This window comes from Hemiscyllium ocellatum, chromosome 10 (genome assembly GCF_020745735.1).
Source record: "Hemiscyllium ocellatum isolate sHemOce1 chromosome 10, sHemOce1.pat.X.cur, whole genome shotgun sequence".
In the NCBI taxonomy this organism is placed as follows: Eukaryota; Metazoa; Chordata; class Chondrichthyes; order Orectolobiformes; family Hemiscylliidae; genus Hemiscyllium; species Hemiscyllium ocellatum.
Window position 1 is genome coordinate 85233411 of NC_083410.1, and position 21245 is coordinate 85254655.

Below are 21245 nucleotides of genomic sequence, written 5' to 3' on the forward strand. Positions count from 1 at the left end.
TAAAACACCAGAATTATGTTCCCCTTTCCAACAAAGTTCCCTTCAAGCAAGCGACATGTCTCTCTGACTCCTGACAGCATGTTAGCGGCGTGGAGCAGGTGAGGCATTGTATTTGCTGGACTTCAAAGCAAATAGCCGTTGAGAGTGATTGTTTGTTTCCGTCATACTGTGATTGACTTCGGCTGGCAGCTGCACTGAGGAAGACCAGTGGAGGGGGACTGGTGCGTAATGGGAACAGGCTGATCAGGGAAAACAGGCTGATGAGGGCAAGAGAAACAAGTAGATTCGGGAAGTGTGAAAAGGTTCAAATGTTTTAGCCCTATGAGAACCTGACTGATGCTCTTGGCTTATAGGAAATGCATTGCCTTTAAATTTGGTGCCAAGACTTTCTACTTCATGAGGTCATGACGAGGCGTTGTTTTGAGTTTCTGCCTGGTCCTGCCAGAAGATTCACCATGCAGGTCATACAATACATATCGAATAAGCTAAGAAGGGCATTAAGCGTGGAAGGACAGCCAACCTGCCCCTGAGCAGAGGTGATACTTCCATAGACTGCACAATGGAAGATTCTGCCTAGAGTTTCAACAGAGGGTGTTGAAGTGGGATGACTGCTTTTTGTTGATGAATGTGTATGGTGTGTGAAACAGAGAGGAGAGGCTGTCTGTCTTAGTAACTAGCAAAGAGTTCTGCATAACAGCAGAAATATCAGACTGTGTCAGTGTTCAGACTCTGGTTTCCTAGATTATCTTCAAATGTCAGGGGATACAGTCCAAACTAAGGGCAGGGGAAGAAGGTCTGTGCAATGTTAAGATGTATACAACTGAAATGTTCAAAATGAAGATTTGTAATACACAGCAGACAATTGGTTCCAGGAAAGCTTATGCCACTGATGCTATTGGCTTGCTGACCCTTGTTGAATGCATGTTGTTGCTAGCCTTTTGTTCTCTTTCTCTGGGATTGACTGTCATCAACGTTTGTTGTAGGCAGAATGCTGAACTGGCTAAATTGCGGCAGGAGTGTGCCAAACTCACCAAGGAGCTGAGCGAGAAGTCGGAGGCCCTCCAGCAGGATGAGCAGCAGAGGAAGGTTCTAGAGGGAAAAGTCAGCAAGTATGAGCAGCAGCTTACTGAGCTTCAGGTGAGCGAGAGCACGTTGTCCAATAGTTCTGTTTGTATGCTATGCCATCTGTACCCCTCAGTGAGCAGCTTGTGACTTTTCCTCACCATCTTTCTCACTCCTTCTGATGACTTTTTTTTTCCCTGTGTTTCCAACCCAGTTGTCAATGGCTCAGTCGTTGTGCTTTAGAGTTAGAAGATTGAGTTCCATTCCAGGACTGAGCGAGTGTAGCACTCCTGGGAGGTGATGCCTTTCAGATGTGACTTTAAAGTGAGGTACTATCTGCCCTCATGGGAAAATGAAAAATCCTAAGGCTTTATTTGAAGAAGAGCTGAGGAATTATATGAATGTACAAATTAGGAGCAGGAGTAGGCCCAGAGTCTGCTGTGTCATTTTTTTAAGATCATGGCTGACTTGACTCTCATTTTAATTCTACATGCCTGCTGACTTGCCTCCTCTTAACAAGAATCTGTCTACCTCTGCCTTAAAAATAATCAAAGTTTCTGAAGAAGAGTTCCAAAGAATCACGACCCTTTGAGAGAAAACATCCTCATCTGTCTGAAATAGTCAATGCCTCACAAGTTAAACAGTGGCCCCGGTTCTAGATTTTCCCACAAGAGGAAATATCCTATCCACATCCACCCTGTCAAACCCTTCAGGATCTTATATGTGGTCCACAATGTGTATATTCTTAGAAAAAAAACTCCTCTTAACCAAATGATTGGCTGATTATCATATTGCTGCTTTGGGTGCAACAGTGATGCCTCTCCAAAGTACTTCACTGACTACAAAACACCTTTGGATGTGCTGTGGCCATGAAAATAACAAATGCAATTGTGTTAACCGCCCCATCTCCATTTTTGTTTTATTAACTTCCCAGGCCAACAAGGTCACTTTTAGTATGTTAGCCTCCACAACCGCATTGACGTAGGCCAGGGAATTAAAGCTGTGACCAACCGAATGGAGCTCAGATTACCATCTGAGCTACATCAGGCCATGCTTGGTCACTTTGATAGGAATAATGCAGAACGTTGTTGCGGATGTTGAAACTGGTAACTCACTGTACATCTGTTGAGGACTGCGCAAAATGGAGAGGGGGATGAATATAAACTGAGGGAGGGCGTGAGAGAGAAAAAAAAGAGAGGGAGGAGCACTGAAACTAGTGAGAGAGAAAAACACTCAGGTTAATGAAAAAGTGAGAAATACAAACTGAGGGAGAGATATAGAGAAACACAAACCTGGAATGATAAAAGAGGGGAAAACAAACTACGGGTGGAATCTTCTGCTCTTAGAGGCATTAGGCCTGGAGGTAATTAGGTGGGATGGTGGTATCCCAGAACCTAGCTTCCTGCTTCCACATGAATTACATTCAGGGCAGAAAGGCCAAGGTTCCACTTTCCTCCCCTGCTATTAATTGAGACCCTTAAGTGATCAGTTGATGATCAATTTGGTGCCTATTTGTGCCTGGGCCACAATTACTTAAACTGGAGGCAGGAGTTTGTTCATCTGACTGGTAAACCAGTGCGGGTAGGCTGTGAGTTGGGGCTGTCCCTTGATCTGCCAGATCAAGGGAATGGACATAATGCAGGAGGGTTGGCTGTTGAAACTCTCCTCCTGTACCACCCACTTTTCCCCATGAGCCCCAATCTCAGAAAACTCCCCTCCCCTTTGTGTGGCTACCAGCTGTTGCTGGGTGGGACTTCTGTCTCCATCTCACTGTTGCCCTTATACTGGCTGACTGGAGGAAGCTATGGTAGGCTTTGATCAAAAGAGACAGGGCAGGGGTCTCACCAGCCTTTTAGCAAATATGTAAGATATTCAATGAAAACGGATGGTGCCTTCCTAGGTTGAGATAGAGAGCACAACACAAACGTCGGGAGTGAGGAAAAAACAAACTGAGGGAGATGGACATAAAAGCGGGAGATGAGGGTGAAAACACAAGAGAAAAATAAACCGGGGAGGATGCAAGAAAGAGAAATAGAGGAAGGAAAGAGAGGGAGAAACACAAACAAGATAGAGAAAATCACACTGGGTAAGTAGAGAAAGTAAGCTGACACAAGGGGGGAGTTCATCTCTGTCATGCTTTGGTGCTATTATGAGGCTCAGTGGTCTTTCCTGAGGACTGAACCATACTGGACTCCAGTGATGGGATGTGGGAATCTTGAAGCTGAAATAACTGTAGTTTCAGAATCACTCACTAGTTTTATACTTTATTGTGTCTGAAAGTTATGTGATTAAGTGTCATGAACTGCCATATGATTAAACTGTCACATGACCACATCTCCAAGAGCATGTCACATCAAAATTGGCACAGGCTAGTGGAAACCTTTTCCCCAAAAATATTGGAAAGACTAGGGTCAGCTGAACATTTCAAAACTGAAATTCCCCGCTTTTTGTTGGATAAGAGGATGGGATATTAAGGAACATGGAGCCAAGGTGAATGCATGGGGCTCAGGTACAAATTAGCTATGGTATGATTGAATCGTGGAACAGGATGAATGGTTTCCTGTTCTTTGGTCTTGCCTGCCTTCATCACTAGAGTATTGCTGCACCTCATGATTTGCTGAAATTATTGCCCTCAATATAGCTTTACACTGTCTGATTTACAGTCGAATCAGCAAGAAACAGAGAGGACGTTACAGAAACGACTTGATGATGTTAGTGAGGAGCTTCGAAAGTCCCAGAGTAACTATTCCAATCTGCAGACAGATACTGAGAAGATGAGAGGGGAGCAGCGCACTACACTCAGTACCTTAACCGGTGAGTCTGTAGGTCAGGTGAGTGTGAAGGTTAAATCTAGGATTAATATCTGTGTGTAAGTTAAGGCATTGTTCAATGTCCGCTCTCCCACCCACCCTTCCATTAGCTGGGAAATTCCTAGCAGTTTTCCAACGTGTGCAGTTCTGGGGAATGTCAAGCTCCAGAGTCTCTCAGTTTAAATCCATGGTTCAATGGTGTCAAGAGTTTGAGATGTGTGTGTAAGTTAGCTCGCTGAGCTTGAAGGTTTGTTTTCAGACGTTTCGTCACCACACTAGGTAACATCATCAGAGAGAGGCTCCGGTGAAATGCTGGTGGTATGTCCTCCCTCTCTATTTATGGGGCTTGGTTTCTGAAGGTGGGTGATATCATTTCTGTTTGTTTTTTCAAGGGAAGGTAAATAGGATCTAAATTGATGTGTTTATTGATGGAGTTCTGGTTAGAATGCCATGTCTCTAAGAATCCTCATGCGTTTCTTTGTTTCACCCGTCCTAGGATGGGCATGTTGTCCTTCTTTGTATGTATAGAAACGAGTGATAGTGGGTCATGTCCTTTGGTGGCCAGTTGGTGTTCGTGTATCCTGGTGGAAAGTTAGAGATATTCCAGGAAAGTTTAAAGTTTGTTTCGGGACTGAACTTCTCTTTGCCCTCTGTGCATCAGTCAGAAACTATGTAACATATGCCACACAGGACTGAAGGGCTTTTGCTGCCTGACCTGCTGTGCTTTTCCAGCACCACTCTAATCTAGACTCTGATTTCCAGCATCTGCAGTCCTCACTTTTGCCACAGGATTCTCTGCCCAGTGCTGGCAGTATATTCTTCAGTCAAGCCCGCGACCTTCCTTTGGTCTTCAGTGGATGTTAGATCATTTGTGCACTTTTGTGTCTTTGAATTACATGTTGGGCTACGGCCTCCAGCCGCATTAGGTACATTAACAGCACACTTTGTCCTATTCCTCTTGGTCGTAGATCTTCAGGCTAAAATGGTGTCGACAGAGGCTGACCTAAAGAGCAAAGTGGAGGAGCTGGAGAAGCTGCACAGTCAGCTGATGGAGGCTGGATCAGAGAAAGAACGCCTGGAGGAAAGAATCAAGTCGATTGAAACTCTTCTTGAGGCTGGTCAGAACAAAGAAACAGAGAAAGAACTTCCAGCTCAGGTTAGACATCCCGTCAAGGATAGACCTTCAGTGGGAGCTAATTAGTTTGAAAATAAAGGAAAGTACAATGCATTTCTCAAAATTAAGACACAGCAAAGGGCTTTACAGTAATTGCATCATTTTCTACAACAGTGACTACATTTCAAAAGTACTTAGTTGGCTGTAAAGAGTTTTGACATTTCCAATGGTCATGAAAAACATTTTAAAAATGTGACTCCTCCTTTATTTCTGCAATGAAGTGCTTTTTATTTTGCAGTGTTGCCACTAAGACAACTACACTGGCACCACCCCCCACCTTTTCCTCCGCTACATCGATGACTGTATCGGCGCTGCCTCGTGCTCCCACGAGGAGGTTGAACAGTTCATCAACTTTACCAACACCTTCCATCCCGACCTCAAATTCACCTGGACTGTCTCAGACTGCTCCCTCCCCTTCCTAGACCTTTCCATTTCTATCTCGGGCGACCGACTCAACACAGACATCTACTATAAACCGACTGACTCCCACAGCTACCTGGACTACACCTCCTCCCACCCTGTAAAAACGCCATCCCATATTCCCAATTCCTTCGTCTCCGCCACATCTGCTCCCAGGAGGACCAGTTCCAATACCATACAGCCCAGATGGCCTCCTTCTTCAAGGACCGCAGATTCCCCCCAGACGTGATCGACGATGCCCTCCACCGCATCTCCTCCACTTCCCGCTCCTCCGCCCTTGAGCCCCGCCCCTCCAACCGCCACCAAGACAGAACCCCACTGATTCTCACCTACCACCCCACCAACCTCCGTATACAGCGTATCATCCGCCGTCATTTCCACCACCTCCAAACCCACCACCAGGGATATATTTCCCTCCCCTCCCCTATCAGCGTTCCGCAAAGACCACTCCCTTCGTGACTCCCTCATCAGGTCCACACCCCCCACCAACCCAACCTCCACTCCCGGCACCTTCCCCTGCAATCGCAGGAAATGCAAAACTTGCGCCCACACCTCCTCCCTTACCTCTCTCCAAGGCCCCAAGGGATCCTCCCATATCCGCCACAAATTCACCTGTACCTCCACACACTTCATCTATTGCATCCGCTGCACCCAATGTGGCCTCCTGTATATTGGGGAGACGGGCCGCCTACTTGCGGAACGCTTCAGGGAACACCTCTGGGACGCCCGGACCAACCAACCCAACCACCCCGTGGCTCAACACTTTAACTCTCCCTCCCACTCCACCAAGGACATGCAGGTCCTTGGACTCCTCCATCGCCAGAACATAACAACACGACGGTTGGAGGAAGAGCGCCTCATCTTCCGCCTGGGAACCCTCCAACCACAAGGGATGAACTCAGATTTCCCCAGTTTCCTCATTTCCCCTCCCCCCACCTTGGCTCAGTCAAATCCCTCGAACTCAGCACCGCCCTCCTAACCTGCAATCTTCTTCCTGACCTCTCCGCCCCCACCCCACTCCGGCCTATCACCCTCACCTTGACCTCCTTCCACCTATCACATCTCCATCGCCCCTCCCCCAAATCCCTCCTCCCTACCTTTTATCTTAGCCTGCCTGGCACCCTCTCCTCATTCCTGATGAAGGGCTCTGGCCCGAAACGTCGAATTTCTTGTTCCTTGGATGCTGCCTGACCTGCTGTGCTTTAACCAGCAACGCATTTTCAGTATAGAAAATGTGGCAACCAGTTTCCACACAGCAAGTTGCCATAAGTATCATTGAAATAATGTTTTGGTGATGGTAAGTAAGGGAAAATGTTGGACACTATGAAGACATTCCCCTGATCTTCATTGCATAATGTCAAGGGATCCTTTCCATGCATCTGAGATGCTGCAAGGCCATTGTTTAAAGTCCTATTTGAAAATAGCACCTCTGTGGTACAAAGTGCACAAGGAATGTTCACTTTTTAACCCTCGAGTTTCAGAATCCAAAGTGCTACCCATTGAATCACGGCACATACTTGTACATTGTAAGAAAGTGGAAATTGAAGACGGGGAGCTTATAGGAAAGAAAATTATAAAAGCACAAGACAGTACAACAAGTTTTGATTTTAACGGTGTGAGGAAGAAGAGAAATTCTTTTTAGGACATGAGATGAGCTGAAAGGAAAGTTAAGAGTAATAGAAGTATTTTTTAAAGACCTGTTGCAGTAAGAGAGGTTGAGGTGTATGTTATGCTAAAGGGAGCATACATAAAGATTAGCTTTAGTCTGCTGCATTTGTTATATTTCAGTAGAATCACATGGTACATGAGGAAGCCATCAGCCCACTTGTTCCTGTGTAATTCTGTTAGTTCCTTGCCCATTGTTGAGTCCATAGTTCTGCAAATGTTATCTCTTCAAATGAATAGACTTGCAAATGCTTGTTATCACTGGCAAATTATCAGACTTAGATTTAATATAATTAGTTCTGTTTTCCCTACTAGACCCCTGAGCTGATTTTCTAATGCTATGATATTCAACAACTTTTGATGAAAAATGATCTGAGTTGCAGCTTGTAGCTACACAAGACAGCCTACGTGATGGCATTAATGATTATAGTTCAAGTTAATTAGGCATTAAGTACAAAAGATGGATTTTTACCCCAATCCTTTGATGTGTAGGCCATCCTGTGTTCAAATTGTTTAGTTTCTTTGTCCTTTACTCTAATTCCACCCCTCCCCCTTCGGATAGATCATTATTAGAACGTAAAGTCCAAGTAGTACCTTATTGGTATGATTCGCAGCCAATCAGTGGCACTGTAGGCCATTTAACTCAGAAATGTTCATACAGTACTTCCATTTTGTTACTCCCTGACAATCTCCAGCGCTTTTCCAGCACAGACAACTTAAAAGAAGATTTGGTAAGACAGGTTTACAATTACACTGTTGATGTACAATGTATTTCACATTAACATAAACTTCTGTTATTGGAATATGTAATGCTGGGATCAGTTGAGTGCTTGCTTCAGTATAGAATCAGTGGTGTTTTCCTTGTAACAATGGAATTTAAAAAATGAACTGTGCTCCTTTGATGAGAGAAAAGGAATGCCGTTTTGATGGTTCTGTGTACTGTTGCCCTATTGGATAGAATGGCCAATATCTCAATTCTGATATGTAGGACTAAGGACTTTGTGGGTAAAGAGAAGTGGATTCCGAGATCACTATAACATGTAACCCAGAATGAGCTTAGCTCCGTCCACATGCAGTTGCAGAACAACTCGAAATCCTCTTTAATTAGGAGGAGGCCTTTCCCTTAGAATTGCCAATCTGGTTGAATATGTTCTAGAGGTTTCACTTATGTGACCTCCTACCTCTAATCGCCACACCCTGATACTCCCATCATTGGTCACCCAGCATATGCAGTAGCTGATTTTGTCCTGTCTTTAACTCACCCAGTGTGGTTTCTTAAATGAATTAAAACATGTTCTATGGGAAGTTGGCTATTATCTTGTCACACCTATTGACCCAGGGTAGGCCAGAATCAGTAAAGAAGGGTCATACCAGACTCAAAACGTTAACTCTGTTTCTGACTCCACAGATGCTGCCAAACCTGTTGAGTTTTCCCAGTACCTTCTGTTTCTATTTTTTAATCTCATGTCAACAGTGCAAAGGGAGGGGATAAAGTAGAAGTTAGGGGAATGGTGAGGGTTAGATTAAAATAACAAGAACTGCTACTTGCTGCAGCAGCAATTTAATCCAAAATTCTGTTCTGAAAAATCACTTCAATGTAGCATCAATTCACACATTAATATTTGGGGCATCTGCTGGTTGAAATGGAGGTTTGTGAAAGGATGTGTTCTGCAAAAGGTATTATGCCTAAGCTTGTTTTAATTTATTCTTACATTTCAGACCACCCAACAGGAAGAACTGGAACAGTTGGGGAACAGGTAAGGTACAGTTCTGAAACATGTAATTGGGTGAGAGTGTGTGGTGCCGTGCGTGTTTGTGCCGTATGCTTTCCTTTATTGGTCAGAGTATTGAGTACAGGAGTTGGGAGGTCATGTTGCGGTTGTACAGGACATTGGTTAGGCCACTGTTGGAATATTGCGTGCAATTCTTGTCTCTTTCCTATCGGAAAGATGTTGTGAAACTTGAAAGGGTTCATAAAAGATTTACAAGGATGTTGCCAGGGTTGGAGGACTTGAGCTACAGGGAGAGGCCGAACAGGCTGGAGCTGTTTTCCCTGGAGCGTCGGAGGCTGAGGGGAGACCTTATATAGGTTTACAAAATTATGAGGGGCATGGATAGGATAAATAGACAAAGTTTTTTTTTCCCTGGGGTCGGTGAGTCCAGAACTAGAGGGCATAGGTTTAGGGTGAGAGGGGAAAGATATAACAGAGACCTAAGGGGCAACATTTTCACGCAGAGGGTGGTACGTGTATGGAATGAGCTGCCAGAGGATGTGGTGGAGGCTGGTACAATTGCAACATTGCAGAGGCATTTGGATGGGTATATGAATAGGAAGGGTTTGGAGGGATATGGGCCGGGTGATGGCAGGTGGGACTAGATTGGGTTGGGATATCTGGTCGGCATGGACAGGTTGGACCGAAGGGTCTGTTTCCATGCTGTACAGCTCTATGACTCTATCTGTGAGTGTGTGCATGCATACCTGAGAGAGTTTACATAAGAGTGTGTGGATGGTACACTGTGGGGCGTATTGGTGAGGGTATAGTGAGTGTCCATTGCAAATAAGCGTGGCAGGGAGATCCAAAAAGCATATAAGGCTGAGTTAAGGCCAGCAATGCTATCTTCAAGCTCAGCAATCTAGTGAGCCTCCTCTCTCCTACTCACAACTGAACACACACCCAGCAGCAGGGGAAGGAATCTTCTATTTAAAGAAATAGGAAATCTATAAATGCTTGACAATCAGTTGACTGCTTCTTCTATTGCTATGATTTGTGTTATAAGGGCATCATAAGCATCTGCTCCTTTTTTTACTGTTGTTTTAAGTTGAAAAAGCCTCCCGGTTGTGGAGTGATGTGGGCTGAAAGACCTTTTGCTGACTTCAAGGATTCTGCGCAAACCAATCGATCTTGGTCATTCCTCCCCTGTTAGGCACTTCCCATGGAATACTTGGGGAAGACAAGATGCCATGTGGAGCAGAGCAAATTGTGAGAATTTAAGCAAAAGACATCAGCGCTTTTGGAAACATAAGTGTCAACTTAACCTCAACTCAAAAAGGGCAAGGACTGCATTCCCTGTGGCTGTGAAGATGCCTGTGATGATGAACATTTTAAAATCGGGCTCTTTTGAGGCTGGAGCTAATACATTTGAAACATCCCGCAGCTTGTCACTGCTGAATAAGAGAGGCTAATGTGGCTCTCGGTTCGAAGAAAATTTCAATTGCTCTCACAGGGACAAGCAATTGTCGGCAACCATGTTGCTTTTTGGGAAGGCATCCTACCCAGTGTTTCAAGGTACCACTGGCTGCCCCTCCCTCACCAAGATGCTTTTCAAATGCCATATTCAAATCTGCCCTTAAACAGAGCCAGAGAGAATTGCACCCTGACTCTCCAACCGCCTTGTGACTTTAGAGAGATCAGTGGCCAAAGTCCTGGCAGCAGTTACCATTCCTCCGTCCAGTGCAGTCTGTTGCACCAGCTGCATTTGAGCCAACAAGACAAACTAAAGGATGGCTATATGACATCAAGAGTCATTTGCTCACCAGCCACATGGCTGATGACTCAAGGGTGCAACCCACATTTCTATATGGTACATTTATTAAGTGGAGGCCATGCTGCTAAACAAAGCATGATGGAGGGTAGAATCAAAGAGATGTACAGCACGGAAGCAGACCCTTTGGTCCAACTCGTCCATGCCGACCAGATATCCCAACCCAATCTAGTCCCACCTGCTGGCACCTGGCCCATATCCCTCCAAACCCTTCCTATTCATATACCCATCCAGATGCCTTTTAAATGTTGTAATTGTACCAGCCTTCACCACTTCCTCTGGCAGCTCATTCCCGACATATACCACCACCTGTGTGAAAATGTTACCCCTTAGGTCCCTTTTTATATCTTTCCTCTCTCACCCTAAACCTATGCCCTCTAGTTCTGGTCTCCCACACCCCAAGGAAAAGACTTTATTTATACTATCCATGTCCCTCATGATTTTATAAACCTCTATAAGGTCATGCCTCAGCCTCCGACGCTCCAGGGAAAACAGCCCTAGCCTATTCAACCTCTCCCTACAGCTTAAATCCTCCAACCCTGGCAACATCCTTGTAAATCTTTTCTGAACCCTTTCAAGTTTCACAGCATCCTTCCAACAGAAAGGAGACCAGAATCCTGAATGACCACAATTGTTAGTCGGTGTGAGTTGGCCTGTGGTGATTTAAGCAGTGCCTATGATGATTCATCCATCTTGATCACTGGACCATTTGGACACTGTGGACTTGTCCCTAGGGCTTGATTTCTAATCTTGAGCTCCACATCTGTCTGCTTCCACTGGCTTTTCAATGTGTGTCCAGAGTGACTCTGGGGAAACTGGTTCTCTCAATCTCTGTTCTATGTCCCCCATGAGACTTCAGTCCAATATCTGTAAATCTCGGATCAAACACTTTTCCATGTTGTGTCAATCATTATGATTTCACAAGTCACATTCACTTACTGCACAATGCCAGCACCTATTCCACCTACTACTTTAAGTGCACCTCTTCTTTAAATGACAGGTTCGTTCATGGGATATGGGTGTTGCTGGTTGGGCCAGCACTTGTGCTGAAAATGTGTTGCTGGAAAAGCGCAGCAGGTCAGGCAGCATCCAAGGAACAGGAGATTCAACATTTCGGGCATAAGCCCTGAAGAAGGGCTTATGCCCGAAACGTCGAATCTCCTATTCCTTGGATGCTGCCTGACCTGCTGCGCTTTTCCATCAACACATTTTCAGCTCTGATCTCCAGCATCTGCAGACCTCACTTTCTCCAGCACTTGTCCCTGACATAGCGATTATGAGCTGTATTCTTGAACCCCTGCAGTACCTGCCTGGTAGGTAGACCCACAATGCATTCAGGGAGAGAATTTCAGGATTAACATTGAACAAACAGTGATATATTTCAAAGTCAGATAGTGAGTGGGTTGGAGGGGAACCTGCAATTTGTGGTGTTCCCATGTACCTGCTGCTCTTTCCTTGTAGATAAAGTGCTCATGAGTTTGGAAGGTGCTATCTCAGGAGATAGTCTAAGGTGAATTCTGATGCTAGTAAAATACAGTTTAGCCTCCTGCAACATAAAATCAACAGTATTAATGTAGACTGCATGCAGAAGTCATTCAAATGAAGTTATGTGCTACACTCATTACATTAAATGGGTACAGATTAATCACTGTTGTGGGTCTGTTCACCGAGCTGAGAATTTGTGCTGCAGACGTTTCGTCCCCTGTCTGGGTGACATCCTCAGTGCTTGGGAGCCTCCTGTGAAGCGCTTCTGTGATGTTTCCTCCAGCATTTGTAGTGGTTTGTCTCTGCTGCTTCCGGTTGTCAGTTCCAGCTGTCTGCTGCAGTGGTCGGTATATTGGATCCAGGTCGATGTGCTTATTGATTGAATCTGTGGATGAGTGCCATGCCTCTAGGAATTCCCTGGCTGTTCTCTGTTTGGCTTGTCCTATAATAGTAGTGTTGTCCCAGTCGAAATCATGTTGCTTGTCATCTGCGTGTGTGGCTACTAAGGATAGCTGGTCGTGTCGTTTTGTGGCTAGTTGGTGTTCATGGATGCGGATCATTTGCTGTCTTCCTGTTTGTCCTATGTAGGGTTTTGTGCAGTCCTTGCATGGGATTTTGTACACTACATTGGTTTTGCTCATGCTGGGTATCGGGTCCTTCATTATGGTCTGAGAGTGCAAGGAAAAGACAAACACATAACCTCAACACCAAGGAGAGAGAAGCACTGAAATCACTAAGAAATGATAAGAACATAATCATACTACCAGCAGACAAAGGCAGAATGACGGTCATCCTGGACAAAGCAGACTACATCCAAAAAGCGCAACAACTACTTGCAGATACCAACACCTACCAAAAGAGGGAGTTTGACCCCCACCCTACAGCTCACCAATAGGATAAACAACACACTGAGGAACCTACAAAAAAAACGGACAGATAACCAGGTTTGACCTACAAAGAATGAAACCTGAAAGCAACAACACTCCTAGATTCTATGGACTACCTAAAGTGCACAAACCAGACATCCCACTCAGACCCATAGTATCACTACCAGGGACACCATCACACAAACTGGCTAAAGAACTACAGCAGAAACTGAAACACCTGATCAGCGGATCCAGACAGTGTATACAATCAACACAGGAATTTTTGGACATCATCAGAAATATACACATAGACAAGGAAGAAACCATGGTCTCATTCAATGTAACGGCACTGTTCACCTCTATCGACAAAACCCTAGCCAGAGAAACAATAGCCAACCTGGACATACAGAACAGACAACAGGATGTTGAACCTATCAACAAAGACGGCATACTCAAACTACTGGACCTGTGCCTCACAACACACTTCACATTCAACAACCAAATATATGAACAAATCAACAGCACACCCATGGGCTCACCCATCTCTGGACTCATAGCAGAAGCGGTAATACAAAGATTAGAACAAACAGTCTTACCGCAAATTCAACCCAACCCAAACCCAATCCCATTCCTAGACATGATGGTACAGAGAACACCTAATGGAGAATTCACCGCAAAGGTATACAGGAAAGCCACACACACAGACCAAGTCTTGAACACCCCAACACACAAACGAAGTTGCATCAGAACATTATTCAAAAGGGCCACAACACACTGCAGCACACCAGAACTGCAAAAAGAGGAAGAATAACACCTCTACAATGTATTTGCCAAATACGGATACCCCGCAATTTCATCAACAGATGCTTAAGGGAAAGACAACGGAACAAGGACATGCCACAACCCAAAGGACTAGCCACACTACCATATATCAAGAGCATTTCCGAACTGACAGCCAGACTGCTGCGACCATTAGGACTCATAACAGCACACAAACCAACAGCCACTCTCAGACAACAACTCACCAGGACAAAGGAGCCGATTCCCAGCATGAGCAAAACCAATGTAGTGTACAAAATCCCATGCAAGGACTGCACAAAACACTACATAGGACAAACAGGAAGACAGCTAACGATCCGCATCCATGAACACCAACTAGCCACGAAACGACACGACCAGCTATCCTTAATAGCCACACACGCAGATGACAAGCAACATGAATTCAACTGGGACAACACTACTATTATAGGACAAGCCAAACAGAACAGCCAGGGAATTCCTAGAGGCAGGGCACACATCCACAGATTCTACCAACAAACACATCGACCTGGACCCAATATACCGGCCACTGCAGCGGACAGCTAGAACTGACAATCGGAAGCGGCAGGTACAAACCATTATAAATGCCGGAGGAAAGATCACAGAAGCACTTCACAGGAGACTCCCAAGCACTGAGGATGTCACCTAGACAGGGGATGAAATGCCTGCAACACAAATTCCCAGCTCGGCAAACAGAACCACAACAACGAACACCCGAGCTACAAATCTTTTCACAAACTTTGAACAGATTAATCACACATTGTAATCCCCACACTTGTTTCCATTCTGTGATTTAGTAGCCAGTGTGCGTGTGAGAGACTACAAGCACCTGCAGATAGTGAGGACTGCAGATGCTGGAGAAGTCAGAGTCGATAAAGTGTGGCGCTGGAAAAGCACAGTAGGAAGTAAATAGCGGGAGGGAGGTGGGGCTAGGCAAATGGTAGTGGGATGGCGATAGGTTGGCGAAGGACCACCACCTTGACCTGGTTGAACTGTCCATCTTCCTTCCCTCCTATCTGCTCCAACCTCCCCAATGACCAATCACAATCACCTCCTACCTTCACCCACCTATCCCTATCCCAACTACCTTTTCCTCAGCTCCATCGCCCTTCCCCCCCCCCGCCCCCCCCCCCCCCCCCCCGGCCATTTATTTCCCAGTCCCCTTCCTCCTCCCCAGTCCTGAGGAAGGGTTATGCCCGAAATGTCGACTCTCTTGCTCCTCGGATGCTGCCTGACCTGCTATGCTTTCCCAGCGCCACACTTTATCAACTACAAGCACATGAGCGTGTGTCTGTGTGTGTCTGTGTGTCTGTGTGTGTGTGTGTGTGTAGTTAGCTGATTCTGTGGTTACCAGTCTCTTTATGCTCACTGTTTTGTCTTTAGGCTAAAGGATAAAGATATTCAGATTACCACTTTGGAACAGGAGGTATTGCAGCTCAAAGAAACAATTGAACAGCAAAAAAACAAAAACAATGTGAGTGTTTTATTACTTATGTTTTAATCCTGGTTTTCAGGAAGCGTTTTCATGGCAGCTGCCCAATGTACTATTGTATAAAGAGCTCCATGGTTCAGGTCAGAGTTCACATTCCCCATACAGGAGGGCTCCACTTGGACTTGAATCCTGGCAATGGCAAAGGGCAGGAGTTTAATTTCAGTGATGCAGAACTTTGTCTGATAGAACAAGTATCAGGAATTCTGGCACAGAGGTCATGGTGGCCTGAGGAGAGGACTCGCAGATGTATGTATGCAGAGGTCTGATATGAATTTTCACTGAGAGCTCCACATCCACCGTGCATCAACTGCATATCTTCTTGGACCTGTTATTTGATAATAGTTTACTTCATCAGTTGAGACTGGATATCACTACATCAGCCAAAGTGTTTGAGGTGAAATGGGACATATGACAGGACGTTATTTAAACAGAATCACTGCAAACAGAATTCCTCAATTATATTGCAGCAGACTCCCAATAAATGCTGCAAAATGCAGTCAGTGAATCATGACGTGTCTGGACAGAGTAGATAGGGGGAAACTGCTCCATTAGTAGAAGGATTGGGAATTAGAGACTACCAATTTAATGTAACTGATAAAAGAAACAATGGAGGAATGAGGAAAACCATTATTGAACAGCAAGTGGTTGATGTCTAGAGTGCACCATCTGAGAGTGTGGCGAAAGCAGTTTCAATCATCTAAGAGGGAATTGGATTATTATCCATTAAGGAAGAATGTGTTGGGATGCGAGCAGATGATGGCCGAGCAGCAGTAGGCAAATTGTTCGTTTGGGGAGCAGGCATAGACAAAATGGGCTGAATGGTCACCTCCTGTATTGTAACAATTCTGTGAATGTGAAAGGATATATAGCTAAGGAAGTAAAGTGGAGTTGAGATGTATATTAAATTTGGTTTAAATAAATGATGAAACAGTGCTGACTGACCTACTGTTCCCATCATGTTACACTACCTATCTGCTGAAATGATTCCATTCATCTCTGCCTTCTCTCTGGCTGAATTGTCATTCATGTGTGGGTTTTGACACCACTGAATTTTGCCATGATACCTGAGTTGTCAGATTCTGATTTAGAGTAGATTCGCCACTCAGTATGTCTGAGCTTGTTGATTAGAAATTATCTGTAACTATGGAACACTTTGTGGTTGTGGAACATTAATTAGAATAGTACAGCACAGAAGGAAGCTATCGAACCTCAAGCCTGTGCTGTCTCTTTGGAAGAGCTGCCTCGTTGGTCTCACTTCTAACGCTTTTTGTATCCCTGCGGCTTTTTTCTCCTTCAAGTAGTTAGCCAACTCCCTTTTGAGGGAGTTGTGAATTAATTTCCACTAGACTTTCCGGCAGAGTGGTCAAAATCCTAACAAATGCAACTTTCTCATGTTGCCCTGGTTCTTTTGACATCTCCTTAAATCTGTAACTTCTGATTATCAACCTGTCAATCATTAGAAACAGTATTGCTTTATTTACACCCTTCAGGATTTTATGCACTTTATTAAGATTTCCTCTCTTCCCTCTTTGCTCTCTCTCTCTCTCTCTCGAGAAAATACTAACTTCTCAGTCTACCCATAAAACCAGATAAGTTCTGGTAGATGTCACACATTCAAAATGCAAGCACCCTACGTGTGAAGATTTCCCTAATTTCACCCCTGAGCAGCTAGACTTTAATTCACCCTCTCCTCCTACTCTTCCCAATTTGCTTCTGAGAATCTACCATACCTGTTTTTCTAATCGTTTAGCTCAACTTTATTTTTTTAATTGAACTGTTAAATTTTAATGTTATTAATACAGTTGAGAGTACTATTATTGATGGTAATTCCAGAATGGAAGTGTGTGAGAGCTGACCTCTATAAGTTTAACCATGTGACACAGGTACAGTGAAGTAGAATTAGTCTGTTTGCAGCAACAGTTCAAGTTACAATTAAAACTTGAAATTTTAAGAAACCAAGCAGACATTAGTATCACAGAACACTGAGCAGGATCGTGATACTTTCCCTGCAAAAGAGAAACTAAAATTGGAATCAAAAAAACAAAATGCTGCATTTTGCTTTAGACCTAAACCTGATAGAGGTCTTAATGAATCTCTTTATGAAGAGATTTGAGAAAATGAATGTGGAGTAACTGCTTCTATTGTTCAAGTTCAGAACAAAAGACCATAAATATAAGAAAGACACTGACAATGCAATTGTGTAGTGAGAATGCAAAACGTGCTTCCACATAGTGGTGGAAGCAGTTACTGCAAACTGATGTATTTAGTAGGAAACTTTATGCATATCATAGGGAATTGGGAGTGGAAAGGTGTGGGAACAGAGTGAGAAGAGGTAATTAGAGTGAGGGAAGGCTGTGTTGTAAATTCTGTATAATTTTATATGACTTCAGCCAAAGGTATACATGCCCATTATGTATTTGGTGAGCAATGCTTAGTGGTAGTATATCAGGGCTATTTTGAGATCTGTCCCATATTTTTATCTTTGTGTCAGGAATTGATCTTTTCCTGAGATTGCCCCCAGCCTCCTGCTTGGTTGAGTCTCTAATTTTGTAGTGACACGGGAGTAGATGCACTGGAGTCTGGTTCGCCAACTCTGAAAGCAAGAAGTGGGTGGATACTGAAGCAGATAGATTAAAAGACTCAGCTGCGTTCACTGAGGCATCAACCCATTATTGTACGTGTGTTAGACACCCTAGCCCTCCCACTCTGCCACGTTCCTCTATATCTCCTCTGCTCCCTGTGCCATGGCTCCAGAGATTGAACAGATGGCGAGGCTGTCAATCAATGTAAAGATCAAAACACCAGGGTCCAATTGACAGGCAAATATCTGAAGTTCAATACTGTTGAATGCAGAAGAGCACTTTATCCACTGGAGAAAGTAATGTACCTGAAGATTTTTCCACTTGCACAGTATTGGTTAATTTATTGGTTTCTTAGCTTTTCTAAATATCTATCATCCATCACTGTATTTATAGATGCATTTAACTTATTATACAATATTTAATTATGACACAGAAGAACCTCGGTTATCCGGCATTCAATTATCCAAATATCGGATTATCCGGCATGATCGCAAGGTCCTGATGCTCGGTTAACTGTTATCCAGCATTCAATTATCCGGAATTTGATTTACCGAACGAAATACTCCCCGCCCGTCTCCTTTTCGATAATTGAAGTTGCTCTATAATATGAAGTTGGGAAGAACTTTAAAATTTACCTGTCATAAAGTTCTGACTCCCAGCAAGGGATCTATTACAGTTTGCCACTCTTCTGAGCTGTGGTCAACCATGTTGTTGGCCAAAACAAGCCGAACTCCGTGAAAATAGTAGTGAGTCTAGAATGCCAACCCTGCAATGGGTTAGCTCAGTGTGAGATGGCTTTGTGTGAGCTCATTACCTGCACATTCATTCTGGCCTTTTAAAAACCCCACATGGTAGAAATGGAAGCAGGAATCACAGCACTGCCTCCCGATTGTCATTTTTAAATGTTGCTTGCCTCCATTTCGACAAGAATGGAGGAATTAAAACCCCTGGTGAGGGAAGGCGAATCCTGGTTTATGAACACAACAGGGTGGACAGAAACATGCATTTGCCTCATTTTCCTGTCATCCCAGCCACTATTTGTCCCAAGGCCCTTCATGGCTCTGAAGGAATAGAGAGATTTTGGAGATTGAAACTGTGCAGGAACCAGGAGGTGGATGGTCCTGGTTAGCTCTAGGAAACAAAGACATGAGAAACTTGCTATTAAATTGTGGTTTAACAGAGAAGTTGAAACTGTTTTCATATTATTTCATATTGTTTCAAGACCTGGTCCGTCCCTATCTCAGTAGCCTCCTATATACCACTAAAATCTTTGCATTATTACAATTCTGCCTTTTGCTCATCCTTGGTTTTTTTTCTCATTGGCTCCACCACTCTGTTTTTTTATGGATCCATCCATCTTTTATCTAATTATCTCACGTCCTGATCATTACCTTATGGATGCCATTGTCTCATATTGATGGCATTCAGGTGGTGCTTGTATTGTTGGTGCTTCCTGTGACATTAGTGGGATGGTCCAACATGGCGTCTGGGATCTTGGGACCCCTAGTTGGCCCAGATTGGTGGCAGCAGGTAGAATGCAGGCCCCAGCAAGTTCAGACCTTTGGTCCAGGGTGGGGGAGGTGGGGAGGATGGTGGAAGCGTGACTGGCCTAAGGAGTGGTGTTGGGAGGGGGTGATACTGACTGATAACTCCAATGCCAGTCCCAAATCGAGTGTCAACTTGTCCTTTTATTTACCCATAGAGTTCATCACCCTGGATTCAATCGTGAAATAGTGAAAATAATGACATATAAACAAGGGCAGGAGGAGGCCATTCAGCCCATCGAGCCTGCTATGCTATTCAAAAAGATCATGGCTGGTTTGATTGTAACCTCATATCCACATTCCTATCCACTCCTGATAACCTTTCACACCCCCAGTTTAACATGAGGCCTTGAAAATATTCAAGGATTCTGCTTCCAACATATTCTCAAGAAGTGAGTTCCAAAGTCTCTCAATAATGGTGCCTTATCTCTGTCTTAAATGGGTAACCCTTAATTTTTAGACGCCCTAGTTCTATATACTCCCATACAGGGAAACATCCTCTCCCATCTACCCTGTCAAGACACCTCAGGATTTTATAAGTTTCAGTCAAGTCACCTCTTACTCTTCTAAACCCAGCAGCTATAAGTTGAGCCTGTCAAACCTTTCCTCACAAGACAACTTACTCATCTTGTGTCTTAGTCTGGTAAACCTTCCCTAAATTGCTTCAAAGGCATTTAGGGAATGGAACTAATTGGATAGATTGTTTAGGGAGTTGGCACAAACGTGTTGGCCATATGGTCATTTTCTCTGCTATCGGATTTTAAAACCAAGATAAATTGAGCATTGTTTCTGCCCCCAGCTGACATTCGATGTAAAGTTAAGGTCTGTGTGGTGTTACGATTATTGAACATCACTACACAGTTCAAGTGGAGGTGATGTACTAACCCACATGCATCATTAGCTAAACTCCAGGCCCTGCCATGAACTCCAGTCTCCCTCGCCTTTGGTTATTTTACACAAATCAGTTCAATGGTAACACTCTTGCCTCTGTGTCAGGGGGTCTCACTTCAGAGACTTGAACCACACACACACTGACAGACCAGTGGAGAAGAGAAAGAGTGCTGCAGTGTTACAGGTATCATTTATCAGATGGAACACCAAACCAATGCTACTATTTGAAGAAAAATTGGGGAGTTGTCCCAGTGTCCTGGTCAATACTTATCCCTCAACCATGTAACTAAGGAAAACACTGATCTGGTCATTATCAGATAATGTCTGGGGGACCTGGCTGTCTACAAATTGATTGCTGCGGTTCATACATTACAAGTGACCACATTTCTTTTAAAAAAAACAGGTTCAGCTGTAAAGCACTTGGGATATGCTGAGATAATGAATGGCATCAAATAAGTGGGAGGTTTGTTTCTGCTTGGTATCTTGCGTGTGAAACTGTGCATGGCGTGTCATTAAAAAAACTGTTTCCAAATAGGACCTTCGGGCGAAAAACTGGAAGGCCATGGAGGCTTTGGCATCAGCCGAAAAAATGTGCGGGGAGAAATTCATTGCTGCTAAGCTCATAAAGGTTGTACTCTCCGTGATATAATGACATGTATTCAGTGCTTTTGCATTCTCTAAAGGAATTTTTTACAATCTGGGCTATGCTGCTTATCTGCTTAACAGTGGTATTTTCCCCTGTTGACTCCGTGGTAGATTGGGGTCAGGTAAGTAGCAATGCTAGGGCAGAAGGTGCTGGAATGTTCAGTTGGAGCAGCAATCAAAGAGAGACCCGATTCTTGTCATCAACAACTCTTACCATGTACAATATTAAGAGAATTGATATATGTGG

At 44.2% G+C, this 21245-nt stretch overlaps 1 protein-coding gene across 1 annotated transcript in view; it reads left to right on the forward strand.

Annotated features, from left to right (window-relative positions):
• LOC132819831 (ribosome-binding protein 1-like) overlaps positions 1-21245 on the forward strand; it is a 132851-nt gene that overhangs the window by 81623 nt on the left and 29983 nt on the right. The window contains 6 exon segments of the mRNA XM_060831681.1: positions 984-1137; positions 3726-3876; positions 4841-5028; positions 8851-8888; positions 15228-15318; positions 20889-20981. Of these exon segments, the coding sequence (XP_060687664.1) occupies positions 984-1137; positions 3726-3876; positions 4841-5028; positions 8851-8888; positions 15228-15318; positions 20889-20981 (715 nt within the window).